Source organism: Chaetodon auriga, chromosome 22 (genome assembly GCF_051107435.1).
Source record: "Chaetodon auriga isolate fChaAug3 chromosome 22, fChaAug3.hap1, whole genome shotgun sequence".
In the NCBI taxonomy this organism is placed as follows: domain Eukaryota; kingdom Metazoa; phylum Chordata; class Actinopteri; order Chaetodontiformes; family Chaetodontidae; genus Chaetodon; species Chaetodon auriga.
The window spans coordinates 12,727,413-12,752,780 of record NC_135095.1 but is presented as its reverse complement, the minus strand read 5'-3'; the positions used below and the strand labels follow the sequence as shown (position 1 = coordinate 12,752,780).

Here is a 25,368-nt window from a genome sequence, read left to right as displayed (position 1 = left end):
TGGAAATGGTAGTTTGAATGTTTTCTTTTTTATATAATAGTCATAAAAAGTAGCATCAGTGAGCCTGTATCAGGGAAATTCTAGACAATTATTGGGTTAGTGCATTATATTGCAGCAAGTTATGGAGCTTGTTTGTGGTATATTAACATCATGGGAAGCATGATAACCAATTAAACCACAACGTATTATTTGCTGGATGATACAAATCTATATAAATGCAGAAAATAGCATTTATTTCACTTGTATGTACTTGTGTCTTTTTCGTTGGTGAAGAACCTCTGACTTCATTGTGTCTCCCCACTTTAGCAGCAGTGCTTTCATGTGTGTTTGTCATCATACAGTATTTGCTTTAGCGTGATAATCACAGGGCTGCACACAGACGCTTATTCACATCTCAGTGTCTGAAAACCGTGACTCGACAGCAACCAGTAATTATACCCTTGTCAGTAAATCCTAATGTACTGTAGCACCACGCAGTGAAAAACCTCCATTTATGCTGCTTCCTGTCTAAGTGTGCTCTTACTCTGCACAGAAAGAAAAACAAAAATGAGAGGGTAAAATTTCTCACTCAGATTGATTTGGCAGTCTTCATATTTGGCCTTCACTGCTGTCTTCCAAACCAATTTTGCTTTTGTTACAGATTGCTAAACAAGGTGTAATCCAACACTCATTATGTACTCTGTGAGGGTGGATTTTTGTGCAAGATTACACAAGTTGCATGATCTTTAACCTTTAACAGCCACAATAGATAATAAAGCAATTGTGCGTGTTTGCAGGGTGAGTAAATAAGGGTGTCTGGATACCACACCGTAATGCAGACATGGAAATATAGATCTGCAGCATTGGGAGCTGGCTCATATTTGCTCATTCATTAGCACACTGACGCAGCAGATACTGAGGCGGCTGGCTGCTTTTCACTTTTCCCCTCGTTCTTTTTCACTGCTGCTTCAAATCCCTTCACTTACTTTGGAGATTTCTCTCTTTCTGTGTGTGTGTGTGTGTGTGTGTGTGTGTGTGTGTGTGTGTGTGTGTGTGTGTTTGGAGGCATATCAAAGCCCAGGAGCAGGGGAGGCAGGCACAGAGAGGCAGTGGCGGTTACGCAATGCTGGTTATTTATAAACCTTCCTCCCTCTCTCCTTTTCTCCCCTTCCTTCCTTCCTTCTCCCAGTTCGTGTCTCCTCACACCCCCCCCCCCCCCCAATCCTCCCCCTCTCTCTTGCTCCTGATAACACGCAGAGCCCGCCTGATGTCCAGGCATTACCAGTGCCAACCTCTCTGCCCACTGACTATGACAATGCCGCCGTTTTTCTCCTCATTGGGCACCTCGACAACTGTGACAGGTGGTTGTTACTCCAGAGGGGCTACGGCAAACAGTTAGCATTAACACACAGTGCCACAGCTGCACTGCAAATTGTGTCCCTGTTGCAAATTGAGGCCAGAAATTACACGCTGCCTGGCTATTCAGACGGGGGCTGCATTGTCAACATTTTATTGTAGTGGAGAAAAAAGGATAGAATAAAGTGCGTATGTGTGGCAGCGTGACTCGACTGCTGAGATCAAGAGTCATCCCTATTTATGTTCACATAGGTTGACAGAGCATGGTTTCTCCGGTGCTTTGCAGAAATAGTGTTTAAGTGCGAATGTGCCTCTTTTTGTTTGCATGGATGTCGATTTTGCCTGATTAGATTTAGTCATACCAGCTTGTTTTCATGTTCCCTCTTTGTCATCTTTGTCCACCGTGGCCAAAAAAAGAAAACCTCACAGAAGCTTGAGCTTACATCTCATGAGAAAAATAAATAAAAAAAAAAAATCACATCTGTACCTCTCAGCACGCCTTCAAAACTTGATGTCGGCACATTTCATGATCAAAAAACCTATGAATTGCATCTTAAAGCACTGCCAGACAAGTTTGGGCCAGAGGTAATTCTTGAGTGACAGTATTTCATTTCATTTTTTTTACACCCACTCAAATATCAACACACCCAGAGTTATATTAAAGTAGAAAAGAAATGACACCAGGCAAATGAGGGATATTTTGCATAACCTACAAGATGATAAATATTCATATCCAACTCCTTCAAATCAACTGTTCTCTCTGCATAATCGGATTCCTGAATATTAATACATTTGCATTCAAATCTCTGGTTCTTGCATGTCTGTTCACTGGCGACTGACCACTGGCTCGTCACGCTCTCTCTTTTCAAGTGGCACATATAACAGTGACAGATCTACCTCTCACAATTCCTAGTAATCTTTGAAACAATGGGTCCATTATTTCAGAGGATGCATGCTTTTCATATATAGCATTAGCAGTAGCTGTAGCTAGCTGGCTAACTAAGTTACCATTTGCTTCATGAGTACGTTGAAAAGGTTGTCTGTGGATGACTTTTTAATATTTCCAGCTTACTCTGTAAAATGAATTTAAAATATGCACTTGATGGTTACGTGACATTATGTTAAAAGGCTGAGGCTAGAGAAATCCAAAGCTTGATATACGTGGTCAGGGTTAAAGTAGAAAATTGGAAGGGGTTGAGCAAACGGTTCATTCAGAACAAGAAAAGCACACCCAGAATTAGTGCTGAAATTCAGTAAAAATGGAAACTAACTAACTAAATCCCTTTAAATACCAGCAAGAATACTGCGACTCTCGCAGCAACTCCTGCTTTTATAATTACCTGAAGGCCTCGATAAGACGTTCCACCTTCTGGGCTTCTCCCTGGACACGAATGTGGGCCTGAAACTTCCTCAGAGCTTCGTCCAGCTCCATGCCCGAGAAGTCCATCTCATCCACCACACAACTGTTGAGCACAGTGGGGAAGGGATGAGATATGCAAAGAGTTACAGCAGTGGAAAGGAAGATGGAGGAGTAAAGAAAATATGTACATTTCTAGCAATATATATACATGATGGTAGTGGCTGCCCTTTCACTGATGGCATGGGTGGATCTGTAGATGTACACCCAAGATAAAACATGCAGACGCCCACTCATACTCTTCCCGGTCACTGCAGCACTCTGCTTACTGCAGGTATTAGCCACGCACAGACACCAGGGATAAGACTGGGCCCAGCTATCTTCTCTGTGCCACAGCTGCCAAGCGACACACACAGCCGCGCACACGTACACGCATACAATCCCTCCGAGCAGAAAATCCTCCTATTACCTGACAACCCCAGCTTAATGACTTTAATTAAAAAAGCAAAATATCCTGTCCAATGAGTTCAGGGGGGATAAGTACAACGTGGGCGATTTGGAGGTGAAATGAGGTTTTGAAGTGAAAGGTGACTTTGGAAACAAGTTGGGAGGTTTTAAAGTTTTCCTCGCTTTGATGTGAGAGGTTCTGTCGAGGCGCAAAGTGGAGTGATGATCGAACTGTGAAATTAAAGTATTTCTTTTTAGCATTCGGATAGGCTTTCATGTGGTTTACTCCAAACCTACCCACACTAGTTCGAGATGAAGATCTTTGACAGCCTGCTGACGGTCGTGGACAGCGTGTTCAAAAGAAAGATGACGCTGTTGATCTCAAAATCCTTAAAACATACAGTTTGTAGTCACGTCAAGACATCGCCTTCTGTTTCAGATCTTTTCTGTTTGCTGTATTATGGGAAACACTGAGGTGCATGCACGCGCGCGCACACACACACACACACTACGTGAAGATGGATTACTGTGAACAAAGCGAGTTAATGAGGTGAGTACTTGACTGTGACACATGCTGCTCCAGCAGAAAAGAGTCAGATAGCTGAGTCTACAGTACTGCCTGACACTGCAGTACTACAACATAAAACCACAGAAAATCTGCTTGTGGTTTGAACCATGAACTGTACACTGTTTCATTTAGTACTATGCTTACACTATAACTACCACCACTAATACAGCAAGAACTACAGTACACCTAGCACTCCTGCTCTTATGAAACTAATATTACTACCACCATCAATACAAAGCTATGGCTACCTTGTCCTGTGTCTATTTCTATTACACATATCATTATTACTATTTCTATCACAAGTACTTTCCTCATATATATTATTCCTACTACCAATACTTCACCATTCGCCATTTGTATTACTACAGCTTGACTACTGCCACTACTACAGCTACTACTAGTGTTTGTGCGATGCCATGTATTACTTTATTACTTCTTCAGCTACTGCTGCCACTAGTCCAGTACAGTTATTACTACTTATTATGTATACTACCAGTATAGCTATTGTATAGTACTACGACTACTACAGCTACAACTAGTATTTGTACTATGTCTACTATTATTACTAGTATCCAATCACTATTACCAAAACTAACACTTCTACCTGTGCTAATGTGTACTACTACTACTATATTACTCTGGTCACCAGAAGTAGTATAAAACGTCTTGGACTGGATTGATGTCTACTTTTGTGGTTGTACGTGCTGCTGCTACCTCTTCTACTGTAATTATAATCATAACAGTTCATTGTAACTGCCACCTCCATCTTTTACTATGGCAGGCACCATCATCACTATTGCTGTTTGAAATAGCAGCATCCAGTACTGCACTAATACCACATATACTAACACAAACATCAATTATCTATTCACTTATCCTGTGCGGCGTTGCGGGGGACTGGAGCTTATCCCAGTACAGCCGCTCTAACACCAGCAACCATTAACACAACTCAAGGAGTTAATAATCATAACATGACTGGCTGATAATAACTTCAAGAGTTCAACTGCATAATATTTCCCCCCGTGATTGGATTCAGAGGCTATTTTCAACACAGTGCTTATGAAGGTAAAGCTTATAGCACACAGTGACTCTGCCTTGATCCCCCTCTTGATCAACTCTCTTGACTGGCGAGCCTCTCTTATCGCCCTCGTCATGACTCACTTCTTCGCTCCACCACCCCTCTCTCCCTTCTTCCCCGGCTGTCACTCCTTGTTTATGTAACGTCAGACGAGATGCTCTCTAGCCTAAGTACATCAGCCTTCTCCTTCCCCTCCCATCTCTTTCCCACACACACTCAATAACAAGCATGCACGGGTGAACACACATGCGTGCACTTTGTTGATCTGCATACAGTACCTGGCAGGGAAATAGACACATCTGTCTGCATAGCAAGGCTTAAACTGTATGTTTACACAAACACACACACATAATGCGAATCAAGAGAAACAGCAGGCCAGATGGAACCATATTTTGAGCAGCCAATGAGTAGATGACAGGCTGAAAACAGACCTCATTTTTCCTGCTTAACAAGTACACTACATTATCAGTAAATGAGTCCTCGGGGTGCCACAATTCTTGGAACCCAAATCTATAACTACAATTTGGCTTAATTGACTTGAGGCGTTTTAACTACTGTTGGTTACGCTTGAGGAAACATGAGGAGAATAAAGAAAATCAGCTTTATAGGGAGAGGACGTCAGGAACGCAGGTGACAACGCAAACAAAGCACAAATATATACACAGGCGTGTGCATGCACACCCTCCCAGTACGCACACAGACAGAGGTCACACACACACACACACACACACACACACGCACACACACACACACGCACATTCTCAGTAAATCACCATGAGTGATTTTCACATTAGACTGCAATCCCTCACCCGCTCTCCTGTGACTACACTTTATCGAAAGTGCTCTCACACACACTTTGCACTCTCCTATCATGCTCCCCTTCCACATCACTTACTGTCAGAGTGCAGCTGTATGACTGCTCTGTATGAAAATAGGGGAAAAATATACATCTACGGTATATAACTCAATGTCACCTGTGCTGAACATGTCTTCACTGTGAACTGAAGTTTCAAGCCTTAAAAGCATAATCCTGTTAAAATACAATGTATTTGGAACCATGCTAGTGTCCATTTAAGAAAATATAGATATTAAATGAGGTCGACCCCGGGCGAACAACTTGCTAGAGTGCTGTGTCGTGTACGTCTGACCTTGCAAAGACTAAAAGTGTGCTCTTGGTTTGATAACTTGGACAAAAGGGAGGATAAAGGGAAGATCGGCAGTACCTCCTCCGGATGATATGCAAATTTAGAGGTAATTTGCGGATGGGAAAATGTAATAGAATAAAAAGGACAATTACTGAGATAACGTAAGGAAGGTTCTGAAAGATGGAAATAAAAGAAAGAGGAAAAACGACCTCTGCAGTTTCAAAGCAAATAATGCCAATTAGGTTAATGACCTGGAATTAAAGGGTGAAGTGAGTCACGTGCACATGTGTGTGTTAAAGCGTCTTCACATGTATGTGATGAGCAACACAACAAAGAGCATCTGCTGTTGCTCTCTAAACCCACTGGGTTTTCACGTCCTTTCATTTTTATTCCGCTGTAAAGTACAGACTGCACAGAAAAACACTGATCAGTGCTTATGTTGAAAACATAAAAACAACATACATTAGCTTGGGTTGACATGACTGATGCATGGTGTTTTTATTATGAATTTTAAGTCATTCTCAAAAAATCTGTCTTTCATTCTCGAAATGAAAATTCACGAAGCTTCGTAATCGATTAACGTGCAATGGATTGTTCCTAAGCCCTTGTGGTGGTCTTTGTCTGTGTACAAGACAAATATACCTTAAAGTTCTGCAGCAATGACTCAACATAAATAAAAAATAAGGTATTAAGGAGAACATATTCCCATACACCACACAAAGTAACTGTAGTTTATCACAAGTGTATCCCATACACACCTATGTATCTCCCAGTGGTGGTTTAGATCTAATTAAAAGGTGGCACATGCCAAAACCACAGCTAAAAATACGAAGAACAGGAGCTAAATTATCCTTTATTCTGCTGGGATAAGATATGAAATCTCAAAAATAATATTTACATTTTCAAATGACAGGTAAATTGCTCCTTGTCTTGGCTTTAGTTTGATAAAAGAACCTGAAAAACAAGAAGGGGCAGGAAAGGTTATTACTTTATTTTTGTCTTTTGTGTTGTTATCCAACTTCTACGATTCTGTCTTGGAAGTCAACCTAGATATAAGATTTGAGGAATCAGATGAGGGCTTATTTGTTGGATCCTGACACTTCAATATCAGCTTGTTCCCAGTTTATTAATGGTGATGAAAAATACCATGAAAAATCAATGTCTTGTGCTAAAACCCCTATCGAATCCAGTCCTGTAGCTGAACCCGACTCTTGATTTCCCAGAAAATGGAGGGATTACCATGGACAATCACTTTATTGGACCAGTAAATTATCTTGAAGCACTTTCAGGAAATGCAGTGTGCTACTCACTCTAGGACATCTCTGTTGAAGGGCTTCTTGCTGTTGCCGAGGAACTCTCCTATCATCTGCCGGCTCAGGCCTTTCCTCTGTAGCAGGAAGTGGGCCACGCCGATGGGCGTGTCTGGGATGAAGCCTCGAGAGATCAGGAACTGAAGGCCCTTGTCAGGGTTTCTGAACAGAAGAGAAGAGAGGAAAGGAATGAGTTAGTGAACGGAGATCTTGTCAGTGCAGAGATGCAGTTCCTTAAACGTTGGTGGAAGTGGTGTGACTGTGACAGATGATTTGCTCTTTAACGTACTTAACCACACTTAGGAGCATAATGAGCCCATTTGTTCTGGTTAACAGTATCTAGGGGCAGGTGTAAATGTGACACGCAAACCACACCAACACAAACTACAGCTACATCCTTTATCTTTAATTTATTCATTGTAATAGTTGCTGAGAGACTATTAAAAATTAAAAATAGATATATAAAAATGACGCATCGCAGTAATGAGGTCTGAAAATCTAGGTTGGGTGCTTACTATACACACCAGTGTGGTGGGCTAAAGGTGATAAAACACACAGGGCACAATCTCATATTCATTCCTGTGCTGAATAACAGCATTCATTAGCAACTCTGAAAACCCCTGTTTATACTGTATGTACAGACTATGAGGCATCCTCAAACAGACTTTGTTGGACAGGGCAACCTGGTCTCAGTCCCGGAGTGCCCGATACCAATACTGATGCTTTGCCACATCCCTCACCGTCTCATACAGATGCACAAGGAATCCTTTAGTGTCTCTATGAGACACACTGGGCTTTCAACTAACTCCAATGTAAACCCGTCTGCGGCAGTCTTAGACACTCAGAGCATCCGTTCTGACCGTCCAACGCAATCTCATCCCAGTGACGCACAAAGACTTCCTGGCAGAAAGACTTTCTGGCATGTGGTCAGTGTTGTGAAACAGTTGCAGTTTAGTTGCATTAAGGCACCAAAACTACTTTAGGGAAAGATCGTTCACTTTTGGTTTCTCATGGGACACAAACCTCGGTCTCCTGGGTGAAAGTCTGACCCGTCCATCCACCCCACCTTCCTCCATTTGCTGACTTTCTTGCTCTTTATATGAGGTCACCTGCTCCTTGGCCTGGATGGATTTACAGTGGAGTTAGTTGAAAGCCCGGTGTGTCTCTTACAGATACCTTGTGTGAGGCACAGAGGGGTGTGATAAAGCGATGGCATCTGAGACAGGGATCAACAGGGAATTGTCTAAGATTAGCCTGAGTTTGTGACTTTTGCTTATATTTTTCATTAATTAAGTGAGAAATTCTTCACTGCGACAGATATTTCAGGTCTCTCCAAGCTGATTTTTACAGTTTACCAACATTGATAAAAACCACTGGCTGCCTGACAGATTGTATATCAGCCTAAAATATTGCAATATGGTTTTGAAATTGGCAAATTTAGCACTTTAAGCACCATACTCTACAACTGGATACTGGACATCCTCAAAAACGAACAGTTCAGATTGGCAGTCATGCCTCCTCCTTTCACACCACCATCATCAGCCAGATTATAAACAATACACACACTCCTGTCTACGTCAATGGAGCTGAGGAGCAGGAGAACAGTTTTAGGCAGAGCAGGAGAGCAGTTTTAGGTTCCTGGGAATAAGCATGACAGAGAACCTGTCATGGTCATCTCACATGGTCTCCACCCTTGTTAAGAAAGCTCAGAAACAGCCAAATTTCTTCGAGAAACTTTTAAGGAAGGCCAACTTCTCAGGCCATGTTCTTGTCAACTTTTACCGAGAAGTGACAGGAAGCATCCTGACTAGAAACACGACACAGGACAGTAAGGCTCTGCAGTGGGTGGCCAGACCATCACTGATCTCCATCTCCTGAGCATCGGTGATTTTCAATGTGAGATATGTGCTCACCTGAGATTGTACAGGTCTATGTGTGAGTGAACATTTATTTGCCTGGATAGTGAGGTATACTCCAATGCTCATATCTACAGAAAAAAAGTCTAAGCATCTCATTGGTTTACATAAATCCTTGTATTTGAAAATCATCTCTTTCCTATGATCCTATCAGTAATATGCAGATGGTTTTCAGCTGACTACATGGCAGAAGTTACTTCTCTATGAACAAGGGAGTAATACTGGAACTATTTATAACCCTATTAGACACAGAGGATAGTTGCTCTAGGGAGGCTACCACATTATTGCCACAGCTCTCCCTCTCCAGTCTCTATACAGTGTTTAAACCACAGCTTTTACATAACAGAGCAGTGTGTGTGTGTACCACAGCTAATGGGTTTAGTAAGGCGAGGGCGGGACAGAGGGGAGGGGAGAGGGGAGGATAAAGGGCAGGATATAAGGAGGAGGCTGGAAGAAGCCCAGACGGAGCAGATGTTGGGGAATGGGAATGTGAGGACAGAGAGGGAGGATGATGAGTGCAGGCCAGACTGCCTGAAAGCATCTGCTGTGACAGCCTCAGCTCACTCTCAGCTTCGAGCTCACCCTCTCAGCTGAAGGTGATGTCTCGCCAAACGAGTTTGGCAGATATCACTCATTTAATGTTTGTCCAACAACAGATGGATCACACATGGTGATTATTATTCGCAGTCAGGAGTGGATGGTGGGATGAAGATAGGAAATGAAAGGGAGGAAATGATGCTGGAGATAGGAGATGGAGAGATTCAGAGGAGTGGTGTGGAGAGACCGTCCTGATCAGACAATCACAGGCATGGACTGTTTGTTCAAACGCCGAAAGCAACCCTTTTTGCATTTTCCATGACGTGGACCTTTTGTGATTGTGCAGATGATGATTGTCCTTTCTCAAGAGCGAAGGTGGAAGTATTGTGATGTTATAATGCAGCAAAACTGACAACGTTGGTGACTTCAACACAGGAGACAGCCTCACACTGCAACCTTGTCTCCTTGAAATGATGCATATATACTGCTGAGTTATTTTGCCAGTGACATTTGGATTGGGATTGTTATTGTCACCTGGATTCTGTTCATAAGCAACGTGCTTTCGATTGAAGGAAGTGCTACGTGTCTTTACCTCAGGCTAACAAACTACAGCGCTTTGAAACCAGAGACCTGGGTTTGTATCCTGAGTCCCGAGTGGTTTGGTTGAGGAAACAAAAGCACTTCAGTAAAGGTTAAGAACGATTGTAGTCTCGGGTAAAATGTCAGTACAGTAAACACATCCTGACTTATGTTTCAGTGTTAACTTTATTAATTTTTAACGAGGACCACAAATTTTCCCTAACCTAACCTGTGAGCATAGCTGTAAAATCACGCTTTAGTTGCTGTCAGTGGACGCTGTGGGGAAAACAAATGAAACACATCATCAGTGAACTTTTATGTGCAGTAGCAACATTATGCAAGATAGACAGTGCAGTACACAGAACCTTATTTGTAGGACATAGAGTTCCTTACAGTCAATGTTGATTTCAAACCAACCTTTGTGGGTCATTTTGGAGGACACAGACAAATGGCCTCTTTTGTCATTTATGTATGAGGACTCGTAGGTGTAGCAGGTGATTCACAGTTGACGACAGAAAACTGGGTTCAGTACAGAGCACAATATAAAGAGAGACACACAAACACAGGGGACTGAAGGGAAGAGACGGTGGCAGACAGGACCCAGATGTCACAGCGAAATGACAAAGCCCACAAACAGCGACTTGCCCGGAAATCTTTCTCCTTCACACATACTTTTATTGCCTCCTTGTCACACACACATTGTTTTTTCATCTTCCACTCGCACCCTATCATAAATACACACCTCCCTCACCACCTTGATATCCACTTTTATTGGCCCTCTATTGTAGATCTATTTCAGATGTGCACAGTGGCCATAGAGCTGTGTTTTATGGCCTTTACAAGTGCTAAACTGTCAGCACTGCATGTTGCCTATTTCTCCAGATGCGCACATTTCTGTTTCATTACTAAGCAGTGATAGATTGATGGCCGGTTAGCGCCCCTGTGCATTTTTCTGAGTTTGAACACGATTGTGTGGTGTGACTATAAACGCTTCAAAGCCCCAAATCATTACCCTGATGTGGACTTGCTGTTGCAAAGCGCTGCTCTTGTCCATCAAGTATGCTTCTGCTGAAAAGGCAAGTATATTGTGAATCGGCTGCTGTTGCCATCCTTAAGTTAGCACCTTTTTGTTTTTAAAGCAGTGGTTTTCAACCTTTTTTTTGTCAAATTTACACCCCAGAGCTCTGTCAAATTGACATGTCTTGGTCCAAATGTGTTCATTTCAATTTTGAATTGGTTTTAATGCAATTAATTATTTAACAGTGGATATTCAGATTGGGCATATCGCATTTGCTTAATTGTGACAGAAGCTGGACATTTCTACCATTCATCCATCACTTTTAGCTGACTATCTCAACCATTTATATGTTATTTTTAGCTAACTAGAGCTAAGTAGGCAGTTCTCTCATCTCTCTCTATATATATATGCATATATATATATAGAAATCATATTGTTATCTTGTTTTTTCTAATCAGTTGAACATCCCTACAATCTCTGCATGTACCACTTGTCAAGTGCAGAAGAGAAATTAGAAATGCTTCCTCTGTTGGCCATCTGGAATTCAGAGTTTGTAATTATGTGCGGGGTCATTTAGCACTGAGGACAGAATGTTAACACAGGCAAGGTTCGTGTATGCACAAACAAGCACAAATTGTGGGCTACGTACTCTGGGTTTTTTGGAGATCTCTCTCCTCCTGGCGTCATGTTATCCCTCTGGAGGAGTTGGTCCGACTCTGCCGATCTGCTATGCTAATTAGCCTTCCTTGACATATATATTCAGATCCTTCTCCCTCTCTCTCTCCCACCCTCTCCTCACCCTTACGCCGTCGCCTTATACATCTCTTATGCCACCTTTTATTTAATTCATAAAGCTGTGATGGTGCTCCATTTTGATGCATGCTCGGAAGTCGGTGTGATTCCACCACGAGCTGCTCTGATGTCTAATCAATGCTTCACTACGCTAGAATGTGTGAGGGAGACAAGTGAATTAAGGACATATCTACCCCAGGATAATAAAATGGAAAAGTCAAGCATACAAAAAGAGAAATCTACTCAGGGATCTGTCATTAATGCCACATCCTCCCTTCTCTCGTTGCCCATTCCCTGCTGAAGGTTTGCTACCAGCTCCCTTGTGTGATGGCAGTGTCCTTGACACGCTCCCCCCTTCCATAATGGAGTCATTGTCATTCCATCCACACTCAAGGTGGAAACTTTATCAAGTGGTCTCTCTCTCAACCCCACACCCCTCCTCTTTGTGTCCCATTCAATTGCTCTCTCTTGCTTTTGCACTCCATTTCCCTCTCTCACTGTTCTATCTTTTTATGCCTCCGCAGGCTGGTGCACACATATACCCAAAACTTTCCCTCTCTTTAATTTACCCCCCGCCCTCCTGCCTTTCTTATTTCTCCCGCTGAGGTGGAGCAGAGACCACTTGCTGCACGACAAACACACACTCATACACACTCACACATTACATTACTCAACTGCGGGCATATGTGTGAGCTTTTTTGTCCGCATGATCAAGCAATACCCAAGTTTTAGCCCAAAGCAAACAGCCCTGTTTAAGATGCAAAGGATACAACAGAGCAGGTATTAGAGGGAGGATATGAACTGGTGGAACTAATAAGCCTCAAGCTCGATTGCCCTCTCTCTACTTTTTTTTTTTTTTTTTTTTGCTCTCCCTTCCTTCCCTTGTAGCCAATTTATTAAAAGTCAGCTTATCTTTCAAGGTGTTTGATCGGGGGAATGAGAAGAGGGGATTGCAAATAGAGAGAAAAGGCCATGAAACAATTTCATTTCATGAAACCATCTCTTAAGAGTCACAGAACCTCATAATCAAACTGGAAGCTGTCATTAAACAGTCAGTACAAATATGTGCAGTCCTCACTTCCCTTCATAAGATATGTATAAAACAAAGCTGCTGAGTGTTTCACATACAATCTGAACAAATAGATAAATCCTGCTGCCACTCTAGCTGCCATTCAGACTGACACTATCAAAGTGGACATGTTTGAAAAACTAATAGTGCAGAGAATGGTGAATGTACAGTGAATGTAAGTGATCGGGTTTGTTCAAACTGGCAGCGACTTTCTACCTAAACTTGCTCAGTCTTTCACGAAAGTGGTACCATTTTGTCCTCTGCACATATAAAGTAACATGAGGTACAAACACACAGTCTAATGTAGAAATAATGTTTGGAAAGTCCTTCAGATTAAATGACAAAATACACTGTTCGTATGACCTCTAGAACAACACAATAAAGAATTTTCTTTCCTAAAAAGATGTGTTGATTTCATCTAAATAAAAATGTGCCTTTAATGCACTTTCTGTTTAATCCAACTCCATCCTTGCCTTTGAAAATTGAAACACCTATCATTCTCAAATTTACTTGACAACTCTCTCTTAGGCGTGTCTGTATCTATTTACGTATTTCCTTCATTTTCTGTATTTTCTACATTGCCCCTGGTGATTATGCCCCCTGCGTCTACCATCCAGCAACTGCACAGCTCGTTCCTGCTCTGCTTGTTTTCAGCGTCACGCTCCAGCATTGAGTCAAAGTTAATCGGCTTTATTGTGCGCTTTTATTGCGCTGCAGAACTTGGCAGTGAGCAAAAAAGATAATGTGTGTTTATGAGCTCCAATCTTCTAAATTTGTATGAGATGGCTTAATTGGGGCAATATCTTAGCAAAATCTTGTAGTGGTTTAACACCCAAGGGAACACAGTGCATTCTGCATGACTGCGAGATATTTTGGACAGCAAGGAGAGCTTCTACAGAAATGGTTGAGGTTAAAAAAAACACCTGCTTGGATTGAAATGTTAACAAATTTTTCATTCCAGTTCCCAAGGTGCCAGTTCACACAGCGCTGAAGGAACTTTTAATTACATTCACAACTGGCAGCAGAATGACTAATGAGAATTTTAGGCTTTGTGGATCATTGCCATTATTTTTGAATCCACCCCTAATTGTACGCAGCTACTCCATCAGTGGTTGAGCTCAGCTTGTATGTGAGTCCAGTATACTTATTTGACCATGTGGGTTGTTTGGATCCTTTAGGGTACGCTCTGGGGGAAAAGCTAATAGAGCATATGGTAAGTATCCCTATTTAAAGATTCCTTCCAAGTGTGCTGTGTGTGTGGTTACAAACATCTCTAAAAGGAGGATTCAAAGTGTTGAGCAAATAAAGTCAGGGCTGTTTTGAGGCGTAAACCAACATAAAATCAGCTCCCATGCTAGATTTCACTCTGCCTTTAAAGCTTGAAACAAACGTTAACATAAATGTATCACAGGTATTACATCACATGTCAGGATTTTTTTCAGTGCTTCTCAGAATGTGATCATGTAAATCATGATGACCAGCTGGAGGTCAAGCTGTCAATTCTGTGTTACAAAATTGAGTTTGACAAACATCTCGTGGATTCTGTGTTTCTCTCACCAAACCAACACGACAGATTCACTCAGCGCTGGCGCCATGCACCATAGTCACCATGGCAACGCTTTTTCTTCCTATCTCTCGCTGCCATGTAACCACCTTGCACCTGTCTGGAGCACGTCTTGGGAAGGTCTTATCTGGTTTTGACTTTGTCACTCTTCACTAGGCAGCAGGGGGGAACTGAATTCACAACGACTGAAAAGCTGCAAACACAAACAAGCTTTTCAAGACAGACATGTTTTTCTTCTGCTGACAATTTGTGAAGCCACAGAGGAAAACGCAATGAGAGTTGGGTAGTGGTAGGAATATAGAAGTATATCAGGCTTCACACCTGGGTTCTTGGCATGAAAGAAACACTTTAAGATTGGCACGTCATACCTGACATGCCAGATATATTTTATCACCAAGTTCTTAGGAAAAAAGAAAATATATGGGTGCAACAGGATGCCCCCCACGCTAAGCACAGCAAGTCAAGGTAAGGAGCTAGCTAGCTACAGCTGATCTGTCACAAACAGCTGATGCCCCGTCAGCCGGCATAATAATGGTTGTTAGATAGAAAAGAGATTTTGTCTACCTCTGCCTGAAAGCAGGGGTCTTTTGTTTAAAATATTGCAAATGAAATACAAAGAAGAAGAAAATTTGACTGGAAAATTTGTCACTGTTATTGTAAGCTGCATATGTGTGGCGCATGAATGAAACAGGTTTGGCAACAGTAAGGAAGAGGCATGTAGCTCAGCCAACATTCCCACCATGTCCAGATGTGTCTGTAACAGGTACCAACATTTCCTTAATTTCCTCTTAATCAGTCTTCACGCTCTGTGTCTTTGTCCCTGTTTTGATTAGTCTTTCTGAGGAAAAAACAAGGCACCTCAGATCCAGCTTGGGAATTGGGCTTCATTCTGTTTAGTTTTTTTAGTACTACAAGGACCCGTGAGGACAAGTGCTTCATCAAACTTCAGGTACACTTAGAGGACAGGTGGAGGTACAGACTGTTTCATAAATCTCCCATAAACCCTGATTTGCTGACAACACTAGGGCCTCTAATTCTTGGAGAGTTATGCTAAAATAACCATTTCCACATTATTCCCAAATGCCATGAAACTCCCTGACTGGCTTTAACGTCTTATTGTGTGTGTGTGTGTGTGTGTGTGTGTGTGTCTGTATAAATATTTTTGGAAGCGTACTGTACTTTGTGTTACTGAGGTACCGTTATATTTTTGGAAAGAAGGAAGAAAGGAGTAGCTCATTTCACTCCTCTCTGTCTTCACTCTGTCCAGATCTCTTTGCGATCATTCATTTCACTTTGAGTTTCACTGCAGGTAATCATGGCAAAACAAAACACGAAACCTCAGCCGGATATGAGATTTAATTAGACTCACGAAAACACAAAAGAATGAAAAAGCAGTGGGTACTCACACATTGAAGAGGTTGAGGCCAATGCGGTAGAGGCGTTTTCGCATGACATCAGTGGACAGCGTGGGTGATTTACAGCTCGCGGGGTTCTCACAGTGGTAGCGTGGTAGGCTGAGGATCATGGCCTGCAGTGCTTCCTTGGACGAGGCCTCAGATGTGGAGCGTGCCTCTGTCGACGTGCTGCTGCTGCTCATCTGCTCTGAGCTGTTGTCTGCTGTCTCTGAGCTGCACCTCTTGACCTCCAGCGGCTCTACCACAGGCGAGCTCCCCAGCAGTACAGCCTCCTGTGGTGGAGGAGCGTGAGGGGATTCTGTAGGCGGTGGTGCCACCATCACAACCTCCTCTGGGCTTTGAGGGGCAGCCATCTTATCCAGAGGGGTTAGGGGAGGTTGCTCGTATTCCCCCAGCTCTTCCTCACTGGGAGGAGGTGCAGGGAATTCAACATCCTGCTCATCTCTGTCTATATCTGATTCTGGGGGTGGTGGGGGTTCCTGTGGAGGCGGTGGAAGTTCTTGTGGGGGCGGTGGAGGTTCTTGTATGAGAGGCGGGGGATTAACAGGTTCAGCTGGGACCTCTGCAGGAGGAGGAGGGGGGTCTTGTGAGGGGACAGAAGGAATAGAGGCTGAAGTGGAGTTTGTTGTTGTGGAAGTGGTTGGGACTGTGGTGTATGCTCCTTCTTGTTGGACACAGCTGCCGAGGGTGACGGAAGTGGATGACTCCAAGACGGAGGATGAAACACGGAAGTTCTGGCTGTCGATCTGTACCGTCACATCTCGGAACGCCATCATCAGCTTGCTTGCGCTTCTTGACAGGTCACTTGGGTCCACTGGACCTTGAGGAATCATTGACTCTCCCACACCACCTCCTTCTCCTCTCCCTCCTACCCCTGTTGCTGCTGCTGCTGCCGCTGCTGCACTGAAGGTGTCGGCACTGAACTGATAGGTGCCGCCTTCTTGCAGTGAACACATGGTCTTCAGGCTCCAGTTGCTGAGTGCATCGTCTATGGACTTTGCAAGTGACTGGACCTGTTCCGTGAATGAGTCTTCCAGGTCGGTCAGGGTGCTACCAACTGTGGTAGGCAGAGATGGTGAGCGCACCAATGGGATGCCTGCCAAGTTGCAGCCTTCGGCCAGGGCCCGTTCAGCAGAAAAACCTTCCGTGTTTTGCACACGGACCTTGCGCAGGGAGATGCGTCGAGGAAGGCGACTCTCAAGTAGCGAATTGCGGATCTTCTCGAAGTTCTTGCTGAGCTGGTACTGGCGGAAGGCAGTCTGGATCTTGCAGGCAGCACGGCGGGAGATGAGGTGGCCACCGTATTTGAGCTCTAACATTTCGATCTAACAAATAGAAGACAGAAGGATACAGAGGGAAAAATGAATTGCTGAGTTTTCTTTTGGAGGTTGGAGTTTATGTAAAAACAGATAACAATCTCTCAGGACAATCTGCAATTGCTGGTAAAAAAAAATAACTCAATTATATCTGACAGTTATGGCTAGATATTGATTAGAAATTGCAAAAGTTACACAGGGTTCACACAATGATAGGTAAGATAGAACATTGCCAAGAGGGTTCTTCACCTGTGACTCCCCTAATCCCCTGTATCACAGTCGTGGAAAGGGAACATGCAAGCCATGTCACTATCAGTGTTCAAACATTTTGAATACTGTCTTGTGATGAATATGGTATATGAGTTAAATAGCAGTGTGGAAAAGCAGCTGGTATGTGGGTGGGAAATGAATGAGTTGGATGTGAAAAGAGGGATGGGATAATTGTGGTGGGAAAAGAAAAATAACTGAAAATCCCAGGAGATGCAAAGGGCTGTAAAGCCCACTTTTTGAGGGGAGTAGGCAAAATTCAAATATTAAAGTACTCCAAATTCAAATAATAGTATCCTCAGATGGTTCAGTAATTCTATTTTGCAAGCTTGCTTTGCAATGTGTGTACTGAAACTACCTACAGTTTAGTCAAAGCCACAGTTTGAGAGAGAGAACACAGCAAAGGCTGACTCATGGCATTTGGACAAACTGTTCATTTCCTCAGCAAATGCAACTCATAATCTCTGCGAATTCCATAGAGAGGTCCTCCACACAACTTTAAATTGTCTGAAACTGAACAAGTCATTAATCTTGCCTGTGAAAAATTGCTCAAATACTGTGGGAAATAGATAGAGATGTAATATAGCCATCCTCATCTGGCAGCCGCTCAAACACTAGATGAGACCTCTTTGAGTTTCCCAGAACAATCACGGTGTGGGTATCTTTGGAAGTGCCCAGAAAGAGCTCTTATCTTAAGTCACTCTGAAATCCTATTCATTCAGACTAAATGAATATAATTCTGTTTCTGTTCTAACTTTATCAAGGGCACAAGTGTGGAGGAGGATTCAGCTTTGAAAGAATGGCAGTGTCACGTTATGCCATTTTACAAATATGAATAAATGTACACATTCTAAATATACTGCATTGAAAGTGTGAGTTAAAATAACATGCCATTTAATTCTAGGGAAGAGAAAACCTTGCTGTTCACTCCCTCAGTGTTTTCTTTAGAAGTGGGCCTCTTGTATCACAGTGATGCGTACACGAGGATTAATTTGGTCCGTGTAAAACATCCCTCCTGTAAAGTCAAATGCAATTGAACGAATGGTTACTGTGGCCACGAAGGATCAAAATGTGACTTTCGGCCGCTAATCTCCTTTCGCTTTAGTCCTGGACAAAGTCACCCAACCACCTCGTACAGCCCTCTGATATGCTGTAATGCCCGAGGGTTTGCAATTTCTGATAAGTGGTTAGTTCAACAAGATGCAGCCTCTGCCGTTGTCACTGGAGGAATGGAATCACATACAAAGCTCTTTAGAAAAGTGGAATGACACCGAAAATCCATCTTATCTACTCCATTTACATTTCGCTGCAGAGCCTCTGCGAGCAAAGTGAGACGTACTGAGAATATTAAGGTGGTTTCTGAATAGGATGCTGGTTTGGAGCTCTACTGTATCTGCTGATGGCGACTTCTCCGTCGCTGTCAACTCTTGCAGACTGGTCGAACTCAGCCTGAATATTCATCACTTTTTAATCTGGATCATTCTGTGACTGCGCTGTGTGCACTCTTAGAATGACAAGGTTACCTTATCGCCATGACTGCACTCCAAAATAGACCTTGTGAAGGGTTTTTTTGAAGTCAGACGCAGCAGTAATATGATTGACCTCATTACTCAGAAAGGTGTCCCTCATCAAAACAAATTCTGCAAAGAGTTCCACTGCAGAGGTGCCCTTGAGTGTGAGAAAGGGCCGTCAGTGTGGCTGCGTTTGATTAAATGTGGCAGTCGAGCTTGTTTGTTTTGCCTTCTGCGTAAGCCGGGTCGGGGATGATGAATAAAGCATTTGGGTCACGTTGTTTTCTTTATCAGTGTGTGTATCTGATACACTTTGCCATTCAAATGGAATTACAGCCACCAGGACGAGTTGGGACATGAGGAAGGAGGAGAGGAGGAAGAACGTAAGGAAAGCAGACAGGATTTGATGCCAGATAGCGTAATTATCAAAGTTTTCACAACACAGAACAGCGCTCCTGCCTTTATTAGCAGTTTGATTTTGACTAACCACAAGGGAGTGCAGAAAAACCACAGCAGGACCAGACAACCAGGCTCATTATATAGCTGACTTTAGCTACTCTGTCCATGACAAGCTATGCTGACTTTACCTCTAAGACCTTCTGGGGTTTATGTGTTCTAAGTCATAACGTTCCGTGAGAGAGAACATGCATTTTATACGTCCAACAAAGAAGAAAGAGATCAGACACACTACATTCTTCCTCACAGGTTAGTTTCAACTCTGTGGAATTTGTTAGCAGCTACGCGGAGATGCTGTGCACTTGTGGCTTGTAAGAGCCCAATGAAACTGTCCATCGCTATCATGTTTTAAGGTTCTGCCTTTTAAATATTTAAGCCCTGAAGGAAACAGTTGCTACAAAGTTCTTGTATGCCAAAATGCTTTTTTTTGGGGGGGGGGGCCACCTGGTGTTATTTCCTCCGTTTGCTCTGTTTTTAGTCTCTACCAACGCCTGAGGGAAATATCTGACTCTTTGGCTGCTAAATGCTCCACTGTGTTCACCAGCTAGTCACTGCGTCTGTCTGCCGTTTGGTGCTGAGCATGTAGCGTACAGTTTTAAAAGCTTTTTCACTGAAGACAGCTGCCTGCTGTGGCCGAAAGCGGCACGATGAGAGCAGTGAGAGTGAACCAGAACAGTAAAGTTGTGGGGCAGACAGCTAAAACTTGAATTCAAAGTAACGGCCAGCGAGCTGTTTTAAACTTTAAGTCCCAAATCTGCTTTTCTTTATATAGTGCTTTATAGCGTATCTGATGATGGTACAATTGCAGTGAAGTTCACTCACTGTTCAGGAGTTAATTTCAGTCAGCCAACTCACGTGGAATAACTGATTATTCAAATGAAGAACATGTACAGCATTAATGTTTGCCGTCTTGGCTCTGACGATCACATCCCACGAAGAAACTTTGAGCTCAGCTCAGCAGGGAGTGGGGTGAGCGACGATACTTCCCCCACAAGGGGAAAGCTAAACACAGCAAGCAACAGCATAGCTTTCGGCTGACGGCTTAAATACACCGCCATGTTAAAAAGAGTGTATAGGATATGTGTTGGTGTGAGAGGAGTGTGTCGTATGAGGGATTCGGCAGACTTGCATTGGGCTGCCTGAACTGGCTTGCAGGCTTTGCTTCATTTTAGCGATAATAGTAATATTTCAGGAATGATTATTGTGTTAATACCATGATATTTAAGGCCACAATACTTGTAGCATGAAAATTTGACACAGGCACACCCCAGGTTGGGACTTGACCACTGTAAAGAGTGCTGAGCATCTGTGATACATATAAAAAAAAAACGGGAAAGACAAAGAAATGGGAAAAAGATGGATGAACAGAGCGCTGAGGAAACGAGAAAACAAGTCGCTCGGGGTATTGAGGAGAGGGTAAGATATAGAAAGAGGCGCTGAGACAGATGACCGTGCCAAGAGTAGCACTGCTGAAAATCCCCCCCATTAGCCGACTGTCAGTTCTACCTCTGATCACTTCACTAAGCGCTGATGGAGAGAGATTATTCCGGAGACGCAGAGATAACGGTGATGGCAGTGCTCTGTTCCACCAGGGTCTCTAAATCGATTCTGATGGGCAGATCAGTACCATGCTGACCTCATGTTCCCCTCTGAATGAAGGGGAGGGGAGGGGTAAGGTAGAAAACAGACCAGTGCAAAGTGGCAGTATGCAGATCTACCTTTAAGCAGAACTGGCAACACACTACTGAGAGGATATGTAGTGTGTTGTATATATAAAAATATCAAGTCAAGAAAAAGGGGGTTAATATTAGTAGAAATTTGATGTAATGATCACACTGAAATGGAAATATGAGCTTAGTCATTTCGAATATTTTTGAGTTGCAGGAGCAAAAGCTGATTTGATGGTGGCTTGAAATATGGCACTTTCTCTGTCCTATATATGAAATATTAATACCCAGAAGCTTTGGAAAAGCAACGTGTTTCAGTTTGGAAAATGTTTGTGCATCAAATGGAAATGTGTCTCGGAAAGAAAGGTCAACCAAAAGTGCAATATGCAGACTGTTTCCTTTTTGGTGACTTGGAGAGGCAGATATTGCTATATAGAATCATGTTCCGTCATTATTATGTCCTTCCCCAAATATAACCTGCCATTACATGTCTGCCTTATTACCTTCTGCTGAGCAAATGGTGAAGTTGTTGACACACACATTTTACTTGTGACATTTGCATCTGCAGTCTTGTAATTTAGAGAACCCAATATCCATTAAATTCTACTACATTTAGGTTCAGGTTCCCAGGGTGCCGCACACTGGCTGCCCAGAAATTACATTTTATTCCAGACAGTGGTTTGGGGTGAAAAGGTTTTCTCTGCTTTGTTACTGAGTCAAACAGCAACTTGTAATTATTACAATTATCATGTAAAGCAAGCATTTTGGAAAAAAATCACGATTATTTTCTTCACTCATGAAACCTCGATGTTTTGGAAATACAGAGTTATTACAGGACAGAAACAATATTCTAGATATGCTTAATTTTAAAATGGTAAAATTGTGACATTAAATACAGCCCTATCTATCATTTTGTGAATTTAGCCATAAATCATTCATCATCAGAGTTCACGGTTCTCCCCTTAAATATGCAAGAAAAGACCGATGTGCATAAGTAAAACAGCAGATAATCAGATCTCCCATGCTTCAGAAATAAGGGGCAAAATGCAAAAGCCCTGATTATTAGCTTTCATGCTCATGCACCCTGTCTTACAGCACAGAAACATCTGCATGATTAATGAGATGATTATATAACAGCAAAACTGGGACACAACTAATGCTGACTGTATTACAAAAGGAGGATGACAATAAAAGACTTGATGTCATCAGAAGACGGTGATCCGTTAAGCTGATTCATCCTTGACCAAAGTCAGTTACTGAAAAATGTTAGCGGTTACTAAAACTATAATCTGATGCAGACAAAAAAAAAAAAATTCAAAAAAATTGGATTATATTGACTCCTATCAGTCAAACAGAAAGCTGAGGGCTCCTTAGAGGGGCAAAAAACTACGAGATGACATATTTTCGCTGTTCTCAGCAGTGACCTCTTGAACAAAGTCATCACATTAGCTAATTGTCTGATATTTAACACTTTTATGGAGATGTATAGAGATGCCTTTTCACGGGCACCACAATTAGTCGACTCGAGCAGAGATTAGCAGCGATTACAGAGCAGGAGCAGTCTGCTCTCATTAACTATCACTTCATCACCCTGTAAAACAAACAGCTTCTCAGTCAGCAAAGACTAAACCTGCATCACTTTTCCAAGATCTCTCCGTTTGAGGAACAACTTTTTAGTCAATTTGTCAGTGCTGTATAAACAGGGGAAAACGTGTTGTCCTCCTAAGGCTTTGGCTGAGAGAGTTCAAATAGACTCAGAGTAAATGAGAGATAGCAAACGAGTCTGAGAAACACCGAGTCCTTTAAAAACCATTTGAAAGGAATTCGAATTATTGCAAAATGACTTCAGCTGACGTTAAGACTAATCTGCGTGACACTGGTGGTAGTGGGTTTGTGGACTGCTAATTTTTCAGTGTTTGAGCTGTGTTTGGGATATGAGCTACCTTTTCCTTTCTCATCATGGCCTTCTTAAGCTCAAACCAAGTGACAAATTAGTGTAGTGGTGCAATAAAAATGGACTAAAGCTAATTCAGACAGAAAGGGAAGCTAATTTTTGCCTTGTGTTGGTTTTGGGAATGTAACCACGGGACCATTTCGGTGACATAAAGAGCAAGAAAGTCAGCAGATAGAGGAGGTGGGGTGGATGGATGGGTCAAACAAACACAGTGTGACGCTGTGCATGGACTCTTGTTAACATCATTTCCTGTTTTATTTTGTAGTAGTCTCCTTATGCATTTCTCTACTTCCTGTCTTTGTTCCGTTTCCCGCCAGTTTTGCTTACCACCTGTTTTCAATCATCCTATCAGTTCCCCAGTATTTATAACCCCAGTGATCCACTACCTGTTTGCCAGGATGTCTTTGTCTTCCAGCAGACTAGAGTGCCAGCGTGTGTTTCCTATTAATCCCAAGCATGTAAATTTGTAAATTTTGTGTGTGTTGTTTATCTTAGTAAAGAAGGAGGTGATGCACAAACTTGCTATTGGCATGAAAATTACATTTCATTTACCGGCTTTCTACTATAAGGCATGAAATAAAATTTAACCCAGTTTGAAAAAATGAAAAAAAAAAGAACTAGAGTTCAAACGCTCAAGCTGAAATGTGTTAACGCTCAGATATTTTGTCATGAGGTTTTTCCACAGCAATCAAGGTATCGCCCCGCAGATCCAATTACCCTGACATTGATCTGTAGATGCATCAAGCTCCTGCACCCCCAACTGTACAGACAGAAGATCAATCGAGCTGATCGCGCATCTCCAGCATTGTTGACAGGCAGATAGTGGAACAGGGAGACTTAAAGATGTGAGATTAACAGAGTGAGAATGGAGGTGAGTGGGAGACACAGGTTAGGAGCTGAGGTGTAAAGAACCTTTAGTCTTGTACAGAGAAGCAACGAGGGAGGAAATGAAGTCAAATCAGAGTGAAAATGGAGCTGACAGAGAGTGAAACAATGCAACTATCTCACTCGAATACATTAGTTTCGGTGGCCAATTGCTTGGAAGATGGATTTTAGTAAAGATCCGCCATAATGCATCAGTAGTTGATCTTGTAATTTTGTATGTTTTTGTCCTGTTCACTGAATATAAACAATTATTGACACAGAAGGACCAGATCCAAATGGCTCTGACAGTGTCACCTCTGAATAGATTCATCTTCACGGTCAGGTGCCCCGAGGCTGAGAAACACTTAACACTGGGTGACTATGTTTACCGATTGCTATTGGTTATTGATTAAGGGTGGTCAAGTATGCCACACCACAATTACAGTGACAGCGATTGAAGTAAAGATTTCGGGGAGGGAGGTCAACAACCTTTGTGCCTCAAAAAACCAATTAATCCAAAAACTTTCACAAATAGCCCCCCCCCCAAAAAAACCTGTTTAGGGTTGCAACTAATGTATATATCCATTGTGATTAGTCTTCAATGTCTTGTTTTGTCGAACCAACAGTCCATAATCCAAACATAATCAGTTTACAATGTTATAAAACAGAGAGAAAAGCTGCAAATCCATACAATTGAGAAGCTGTAATTTGGAAAGTTTGGCATTTTTGCCTGAAAATCACTTAAACTGGTCCTCCAACTAGTACAACACCTCCATGAAGTTGGGGGACTCGCATGAGACTCAAAGCAGCAGACGTGAGATACCCTGTCGTATGAGTCAAGTGCCGAGAAACACTGGATCCTACATTTCCCATAATCCAACTGAACAACATATTTATACGACTCCTAAATGCTCACTCCTTTCAAACCCCACACTTCAAGTTTGTAATGCAAACTGGTAAAAAAATTGTAGGTCTCAAGCCCAGGCCGAGATGACCCTGATGACATCATGATGACATCATTAGGGTTATGTCTTCAAACTTTGGGATGCTTCCTTTCAGAAGCAAAGAAGACACAATTAAATTGCACAGGCTGTGAAAACAGTTGCATAGAGATGAGTAAACTGAACTTCATGTGTTAAATTGGTGCCCCTTTAAACTGCAGCTGCAGAAAAATGATCAGGAGCCCCACAAATAAGACCCAAA

The 25,368-nt window shown here is 42.5% G+C and overlaps 1 protein-coding gene across 5 annotated transcripts in view; it reads right to left on the bottom strand.

The window, feature by feature from the left end:
* Positions 1 to 25,368, bottom strand: part of iqsec3a (IQ motif and Sec7 domain ArfGEF 3a) — a 91,863-nt gene that overhangs the window by 18,600 nt on the left and 47,895 nt on the right. For all 5 annotated transcript variants that reach the window (XM_076721774.1, XM_076721773.1, XM_076721777.1 and 2 more), the window contains 3 exons: positions 16,122 to 17,455; positions 7,241 to 7,402; positions 2,676 to 2,798 (listed from right to left, as the gene is read on the bottom strand). In XM_076721774.1, coding sequence (XP_076577889.1) covers positions 2,676 to 2,798; positions 7,241 to 7,402; positions 16,122 to 17,455 — 1,619 coding nt within the window. The remainder of the gene's footprint in view (positions 1 to 2,675; positions 2,799 to 7,240; positions 7,403 to 16,121; positions 17,456 to 25,368) is intronic.